Source organism: Littorina saxatilis, linkage group LG6, assembly GCF_037325665.1.
Source record: "Littorina saxatilis isolate snail1 linkage group LG6, US_GU_Lsax_2.0, whole genome shotgun sequence".
Taxonomy (NCBI): Eukaryota; Metazoa; Mollusca; class Gastropoda; order Littorinimorpha; family Littorinidae; genus Littorina; species Littorina saxatilis.
The window spans coordinates 4159312-4168375 of record NC_090250.1 but is presented as its reverse complement, the minus strand read 5'-3'; the positions used below and the strand labels follow the sequence as shown (position 1 = coordinate 4168375).

Genomic DNA, 9064 nt, shown 5'->3' with positions numbered 1-9064 from the left:
GCTTTTCTCGGAAACTATAAAAGTGACCGGGCTCAAATTTTATGTGAACGTGACTCATTGTGTTGTGAATAGCAATTTCTTCCTGTCCATCTGATGCCTCATATAATATTCAGAACTGCGAAAGTGACTCGATCGAGCGTTTGCTCTTCTTGTTTTCATTTTTTTGATAAATGTCTTTGATGACGTCATATCCGGCTTTTCGTGAAAGTTGAGGCGGCACTGTCACTGCAACTACTACCCCGCTCTTCTTGTCAATTTCACTGCCTTTGCCATGAGCGGTGGACTGACGATGCTACGAGTGAGTATACGGTCTTGCTGAAAAATGGCATTGCGTTCAGTTTCATTCTGTGAGTTCGACAGCTACTTGACTAAATGTTGTATTTTCGCCTTACGCGACTTGTTTTTATATTTAGTCAAGTTTTGACTAAATATTTTAACATCGAGGGGGAATCGAAACGAGGGTATGGTGTATGTGTGCGTGTGTGTGTGTGTGTGTGTGTGTAGAGCGATTCAGACTAAACTACTGGACCGATCTTTATGAAATTTGACATGAAAGTTCCTGGGTATGAAATCCCCGAACGTTTTTTTCATTTTTTTGATAAATGTCTTTGATGACGTCATATCCGGCTTTTCGTGAAAGTTGAGGCGGCACTGTCACGCCCTCATTTTTCAACCAAATTGGTTGAAAATTTGGTCAAGTAATCTTCGACGAAGCCCGGGGTTCGGTATTGCATTTCAGCGTGGTGGCTTAAAAATTAATTAATGACTTTGGTCATTAAAAATCTGAAAATTGTAAAAAAAAAAAATAAAAATGTATAAAACGATCCAAATTTACATTTATCTTATTCTCCATCATTTGCTGATTCCAAAAACATATAAATATGTTATATTCGGATTAAAAACAAGCTCTGAAAATTAAATATATAAAAATTATTATCAACATTTTTTTTTCGAAATCAATTTAAAAACACTTTCATCTAATTCCTTGTCGGTTCCTGATTCCAAAAATATATAGATATGATATGTTTGGATTAAAAACACGCTCAGAAAGTTAAAACGAAGAGAGGTACAGAAAAGCGTGCTATCCTTCTCAGCGCAACGAATACCCCGCTCTTCTTGTCAATTCCACGGGCACTGCCTTTGCCACGGGCGGTGGAGTGACGATGCTACGAGTATACGGTCTTGCTGCGTTCAGTTTCATTCTGTGAGTTCGACAGCTACTTGACTAAATATTGTATTTTCGCCTTACGCGACTTGTTTTTCTCTCTCTTTGGTTTAGTCATCTCGACTTGGTATGCTGTACCGGGACTCAACGTTCTATGAAACCAAGCTGCCATAATGCCCCCCCCCCCACCCCCCCATCCCCCCATCCCCCCTTGTTTTCTTTCTTTGTCTGTCTTTATTATTTCTTGTTTTCTTTCTTTAAACAAATTCAAGGACAATATTAACAAGCTGAGTTGCTGCCGCTGTAATCTTTTGGTTGTATTTATTTAACACTGAAGTAACATTTTAAATAGCTGTGTGTTTGTCTTCATAATTTGTTTTATTTCTTTGAAACGGAAGCAAAATATTAAGAAGCTTGTTTGCTGTCGCTTTTGTATTTCTTTAACAGCTGAAGTATGGCTGCAGCTACAAACTTTGTGAGTGTTGTCTTTCTTTAGCTGAAGTAAATTTTATAGATAGCTGTATGGGTGCTGCTATAACCTGTGTTAGTTTGTTCTCTCTTTAAAACTGAAGCAAATGATTCAATAGATGTGTAGCTTCCGCTAAAGTCTCGGTGTTGTCTTTCTTTAAAACTGAGTCAAAATATCAAATAACTGCATGCACATGTTAGTGTTGTCTTTCTTTAAAGCTGGAGCAAATATAAGATAGATGTATGTCTGCTGCTATAATGTTGTTGTCTTTCTTACCTTCAAGTTGAATTAAAATATGTACTAGAGCTGTGTGACTGCCGGTTTTGTCTTTGGTGTTTTCTTTCTTAAACGTTGAAATGAAAATATTTACTGGCAGTGTGGCTAACGCAATAATCATGCTGTCGTTGTTTCTTTAATTACGCTGAAGTGAATTATGAAAAAGCCGTGAGGCTGTCGCAAACATCTTGGTGTTAATTGTCTTTCTTTAAAACTGAAGCAAAAAAATATGTGCGGCTGGCGCGATAATTTTGTGTTTGTCTTAATTTGAAGCCTAGACAAAATATTGACTGACGATATGATCTTGGCGTTGTCTTTCTTTCAAATTGAAGTAAAATATTGAATAGCTATGGCTGCTGCGATCATTTTGTTGTTGTCCTTATTTGCAGCTTGGGTAAATAATTAACGGGCGATATAATCTTGGTATTGTCCTTCTTTAACGCTGAAGTAAAATATTCAATAGCTCTGTGGCTGCCGCGATAATTGTGTTGTCCTAATTTGAAGCTTAGGCAAAATATTAACGGGCGATATAATCTTGGTATTGTCGTTCTTTAACGCTGAAGTAAAATATGAATAAGCTGTGGGGACGTCCGGTACGCCCGGGCAAGAGATTTCCCTGCTGGGAATACCCGCGTTGTCGTTTTGTGGAGCCGAGAGTGTCGGCATTGTGTGGGTGTGGACACAGAAGGTGTCAGCAGCAGATTGTCAAACAGAATGTCGGCACCGGACTGCCCCCAAATCTGTGGCCGTTAATGTCGTCTGTCAACAAGACCAGGCCATCTATTCAACGTTATTTCCAAACCCTTCTGGTTCCTTTCCTCCCCTAAACCCTCGGCGTCTGTCCACAGCCTCCCCCCCCCCCCCCACCCCCCTCTCATTGCCTGAAAAGCTGTGCAGCAAATGTTGTTTGTAACCAAGACTAGACCTCCAATCTTCCTCTCGCTCCACCCAACCATCAACTCAATTTTTGTTTGCACGCACGCACGCACGCACATACATACGCACGTACGCATGCATGCTTGCACGTGAAACGTGCGCACAAACACACATTCACTTTCTCTCTTTCTCTCTCTCTCTCTCTCTCTCTCTCTCTCTCTCTCTCTCTCTCTCTCTCTCTCTCTCTCTCTCTCTCTCTTACTGCGAATTTTACTCAGTTAGCAAAGCTAAACCACCAATTGCACCCACCCCTCCCCACCCCTCACCCCCAATTCAAACCACCCGAGCCCCCAAAATCTGTGCGGCTAATATTGTCAGTCAACACAGCACGACACCCAATCTGATCATGTTCGCCTCTTCTCTCGTGTTGCAGAACACAGGCAGCGCCCGGGGGTCCTGAGACTGGTCTCATCACTGCAAGGAGAGAGCCGGCTGTAGCACAGAGAGTGGGAAGAATCCAGCAGACAAAAGCCGCAGCAGCAAAGAGAGGGGGGTACCAGCTTGAAGACGAAGAAAACGAAGCTCAGTGCAACGAGAGAGAGAGGAGTCCTAGCTGTCGACTGGCAGACAAGAGAAGCAGGAAGCAAAGAGAGAGCGGGACTCTAGCTGTCTGTGGATGATGAGAGACCAGGGGCAGTGAATAGCGGATCGGATGTCGAGGTGACGAGAGTCACACAACCCTCGTTCTGCAGGGAACGTGTCGGTCTGCCCGCCTAATCCCTCGCCAAGCCCTCGCTCGCAAGCCGGAGCGACAAAGCCCGCTATACAGAAATAATTACTCAGAGATTCGAGACGCGGCTGTAAACAAGGATTAAGGTTCTGCTGTCAGTGCCTTCCCATTATTGCATCGGGGTTTGTGGCCTGCTCCGGTGTGTGCTCAGCGAGATCCTAAGGTCCTAAGCAAACTCCTGTGTGACTGACGTGTCGGGGCGATCCGTGGGACTCGGCACGAAGACAGGGGTATGAGACGCCGATCACAAAAGCTGGGATTACAACTCTGACGGGTCTCTCGTCTCGCCGCAATGGAATCCAGTCAACAACAGGGAAGCGAAGGGATGAGAATCAGGATGTGGGGGTTATGGCTGGTGGTTGTGGTGGTCTTCCTCAGCTGCGGTCCCTCCGTGGCTCAAGGACAGGAGGAGATCCTCCACTACAAGATCCAGGAGGAATCGCAGGTGTCGACCTTCGTGGGCAACGTGGCCAGGGACTCGAACCTGTACAATCGCTTCACGCAGGACGAGTTCCAGCAACTGCAGTACTCCATCTCCACCCAGGGCTCCAAGTTCACCATCGACGAGAACACGAGCACGATCCGCACGGGCCATGTGCTGGACAGGGAGCAGGAGTGCGAGTTCAACTCGCCCACTGAGCCCTGCGAGATGGAGTTCGACGTAGGCGTGTACAAGTGGGAGCAGACCACGGAGCTGTACGACCTCATCATGATCGTGCACATCACCGTCGTGCTGGAGGACATCAACGACAACTCGCCCACGTTCCCCAAAGACGCCGTGTACCTCAACGTGCCCGAGTCCGTGCCTGTCGGGCACGTGCTGCTCACGAGCGGCGCCATCGACACGGACACCGGGCCAACCAACAACATCAACGAGTACCGCATCCTGCCCGACCAGAACGTCTTCCGTCTGGAGGTGATGCCCACCGTGGGCGGCATGAGCGCTGACCTGGGCATCGTCCTGATGCGGCCGCTTGACCGCGAGCAGCAGTCCACCTACAGGATTCAGGTCGTAGCCGTTGACGGAGGCTTCCCTAAACGGTCGGGGTCTGTCAACATCACTATCAACGTCCAGGACGTGAACGACAACGCCCCGTCCTTCAGCAAAGACCTGTTCAACATCTCGGTGAAAGAAGACTCTCCCTCCAGCGTCCCCATCCTCCGACTGTCAGCCGTGGATCCCGACAGCGCTCACAACGGGGCCTTGACTTTTGCCTTCAGCGCCAGAACGTCGCAAAGAATCCGCGACCAGTTCGCCGTGGACCAGGCCACAGGGGACGTGATTCTGGTCAACCCGTTGGACTTCGAGAAGGACAAGCGCCTGCAGTTCATGGTGGAGGTCAAGGATCACGGATCGCCCACACAGCAAGCCCAGGCCGCCGTTATCGTTAATGTCGCCGACGTCAACGATAACGCGCCGCAGATTGACATCACCTTGCCGCCTGGAGGCACCAACATCGCCGAGTCCATCGAGGTCGGCAGCTTCATCGCGCACGTGTCGCTGTCTGACGCTGACAGCGGCAGGAACGGAGAGATCGCCTGCTCCCTCGCCAACCCGCACTTCAGGCTGGAGAAGTTCTCCGACTTTTCCTACATCTACAAGATCCTGCTGCAGAAGGGCCTGGACTACGAGGAGGACCGCCAGCAGCGCGTGAACGTCTCGTGCAGCGACCGCGGCGAGCCCCCGCTGCACAACTCCTCCTCCTTTACCATCCACGTGCGCGACGAGAACGACAACGCCCCCATCTTCTCCAAGCCCGAGTACCACGTCACGGTGCGCGAGAACATGGCGCCCGGCCTCTACGTCTTCCAGGTCATCGCCATGGACCCCGACACCGACAACAACGGTAATATCACCTACACCCTCATCGACAACCCCAACTCCGCCTTCAGTATCGACCCGGTGTCCGGCATCCTGCGAGCCATGAAGAAGTTTGACCGCGAGACGACCTTGAGTTACAAGCTGGTCGTCCAGGCCAGGGACAGAGGTACCCCAGCCATGTCCTCCTCTGCCATCGTCCACGTGGGGATAGACGACGTCAACGACAGCCCCACGCACTTCGCCCAGTCCCACTTTGACTTCAGTGTGAGGGAGGAGCAGCCTAAGGGGTCAGTGGTGGACACGCTGCGAGTAGTTGATCTCGATGACATGGCGTCTGGGGAGCTGCAGTTCTCCTTCCTCCCTGAGTTCATGCCGCCTTCAGAGTTCGACATCGACGTCTACACGGGCAGGATTACCACCACGCGGCCGCTGGACAGGGAGAAGGGCGACACCGTGTTCGCCTTCAAGGTGTTCGTGGTGGACGCCGAGAACGTCTACTTTAACGACACGGCGTCGGTCACCGTCACCATCACCGACATCAACGACCACGCGCCCAACATCACGTTCCCTAACAAGCACAACCACACCGTGCGTCTGCCCTACACCGTGCCCGAAGGCACCATCGTCACCAAGGTGATCGCCCATGACCAGGACCTCGGCAAAAACGGCAACGACGGCTTCGGCTACAGCGTGCAGGGCGACAGCAAGGACATGTTCCTCATGGACGGCGTCACGGGAGAACTGATCCTCACGCGCCGGCTGGAGGCCGGGGACGCCGCCACCTACCACTTGCAAGTCTCGGTCCAGGACAGCGGCAAGGTCGTTCAGATGACCACCCTGGCTAACCTAGACGTGGTCATCACGCTCAGCAACTCCAGTGGACTGTTCGCTGCAGGGGGCAAGGCTGACCACAACATCGCCATCGTGATCACCCTCGTCTGCGTGACCGTGGCCCTGGCTCTAGCCGTCCTCGCCACCATCTGCATTATCCGCAGGATCGACAGGGAGCGCAAGCACCACGGCCATGCCAAGGCGGAAGAGCAGAACATCTACAAGCAGGAGACTCTGCCGCCAGCCTCCATGGAGGAGAAGAGTCCCGCGCTGGAGAACTACGAGAACGAGATCGAGAAGCTGAAGCGGAAGATTAAACGAGAGCTGAGTTTTGTGAGCGACGATGACATGCACGACTCCTCTTCCATGTCCAAGGGCGCGTCCTTCTCCACCTTCAAGAAGAGCTCGCCTGGATCTACCATGGACCACAAACTGTTTTCGGTGAGTGGCGTTGTGTGGTGTTATAGCGTTGTTGTTGTTGTTGTTGTTGTTGTTGTTGTTGTTGTTGTTGTTGTTGTTGTTGTTGTTGTTGTTGTTGTTGTTGTTGTTGTTGTTGTTGTTGTTGTTGTTGTTGTTGTTTGGGCTGTGTACATGCATTTTCTTGTTTTTTGGTTCTTTGGTTCTTGTTCTTCTTGTTCTTCTTGGTCTTCTTCTTGGTCTTCTTCTTCGTCTCGTGCATCTGTCTATTCGTCCTTTCGTCCGTCCGTTTGAATGTGTCTCTGTCTGTCTGTCTGTCTGCGTCTATGAGTGTGAACTTGTGGCCTTGTTTATTTCTCTTAACTGTTTTTGGATAATTCATATGTCTATGATGCACCCCATTTCCTTCTTTGCCCAAGCGTTACATTATTCAAATTGTAGTACACAGTTTCCGTGCAAGTAGCTCTTCTTCTTGTTCGTGTGTCTCTCTCTCTGCGTCTGTTGCAAACAGCATATTGGAATAAAATTCATCATTATTGTAGTGCATCCCATTATCATCGCAGTATTAATTATGTTTCTGCCCATCTCAATTGTCGGCGCCGCATTGTCTAATGATTTATTTTTTGTTGCAAATGTGTGCGCGCTCGTTTTGTCACGCTTGTCTAAGCAATCACTCGTTGTGGAGCTATTATTTTATCTCTTTCATGTTCACGCCAGGCGCCTGATATTAAGTTCTCCCCGGATGGTACATAACTTTGTTAGCCAGCCAGCCCCAAAGAATGGGTTTCTGCTCTCTGGGAAATTAATAAATAACGCGTTTACCGAGTCATAACGAGCCCTCGGGGCCCAGCATTAAAGAGGAACGTATTAACCACGTGGGCCTCCTGGCTCCGGAAAAAAAATGCACTGCTCTGCGCTGATTTTTTGTAACATGTGTAATAATCAATTATATCACACTATTGGAGGGTGATATTGACAATATGTTATGCTGAAATAGTTATACCACTGAGAGAAAAATTATAGAGAATGTTATATAATTATATGCTGAGATAGTTATGCCATTGAGAGACAAAAATTTGGAGAATGCATTGCGCATATAACCTCTACCAGATGTTTAATTAAGACGGTGATTGTCTAATTATGAGAACTTAAGCGTCCAGGTATCCTAGGTAACCTTTTCTATGTGTTTCATTAAGACGGTGATAATTAAAACTTCAGAATTAATGGCTCACAGTCACAGTGAGGATGACAGGCGGAACGCAAGTGCACACTGTGTCGAGATAGTTATGTTACTGATAGCAAATTACCGACAGTTTATTGCCGAGGGTGCATAATTATATAGTGCAGTGTTCTGTGTTTTTCATTAAGATAGTGATAATGTAAACGTGGGTGAGGTCGATGGCAAGCGGAACTGATGTGTTTGTAACATCTGTAGGAGTCACTGACTCTCACACCGCGTGCGGAAGAAGTGTATTAACTATTATCTGACATACGTGAGAGAGACACCCGTGAGATAATAATCGTTCAAATCACACGTGTGTATATCATGTAAATGAGGTCATGTCAAGCAAGTCTGGCAGGGACCTGTTTTTCCACTGCTTATGATGCCAAAGTCACCGAGACAAACGTCATTATAGAAACCAAAAATGGCGCTCGCTAATTACCCTCGATGAATCTTTAGAACTAACACGTCACGCCACACTTTCAGAGTGACGTTTCTTTGCTTTGACGTACTAGATTGCACGAGGCTTTAGAAGAGATCGAGGTTCCAAAACAAGCGTCTTCAATTTAGCTGCCTCGACTGCAGGACATTTTCAGTAAAATACACGTAAGTATCCAGTATGTAGGATAAACAGAATACTACATGGCTTGCTGTGTCGTACCAGATTTACACTCGTTGCTTTTTCAAATAGTGAACAGCTCGCTTTCGCTCGCAGTTCAATATTTTGAAAAACAACTCATGTAAATCTGGTACGACACAGCAAGCCATGTAGTATTCTCTATTTTTATCGCGAGAACTGGGACCGTATCAAGTTTCCTGCACGTGCACGTAATTTGATATACGTTAATCGAGCTGTCAACACTTGCCAGAATGTATTGGATAAATCGAAATAGGGTTTGGGCAGATCTGTAGGCATCATGGAAGTTCCACGTCCAGTGGATAGTACGTTATTGTGAGTTTACTACTGTAGAAATCGTACTATGTAGAGTGTATTAATATGGAGCGGATAGAACGTAAGTGCATGTGAGTTTACTAAGTGTGGAAATCATACAATGTGGAGTATAAGTATCGAGCGGATAGTACGTTATTGTAAGTTTACTACTGTAGAAATCGTAGTATGTGGAGTGTATTATCGAGCGGATAGTGCGTTATTGCGAGTTAGTAATGTAGAAATCGTACTATGTGGAGTATATTAT

The 9064-nt window shown here is 47.6% G+C and overlaps 1 protein-coding gene across 1 annotated transcript in view; it reads left to right on the top strand.

Moving 5' to 3' along the window:
• The first annotated feature begins 3225 nt into the window (after positions 1–3225).
• The window catches only part of LOC138969602 (protocadherin-11 X-linked-like), a 53353-nt gene continuing 47514 nt past the window's right edge, over positions 3226–9064 (top strand). The window contains exon 1 of the mRNA XM_070342459.1: positions 3226–6670. Coding sequence (XP_070198560.1) covers positions 3869–6670 — 2802 coding nt within the window. The 5' untranslated portion in view covers positions 3226–3868. The remainder of the gene's footprint in view (positions 6671–9064) is intronic.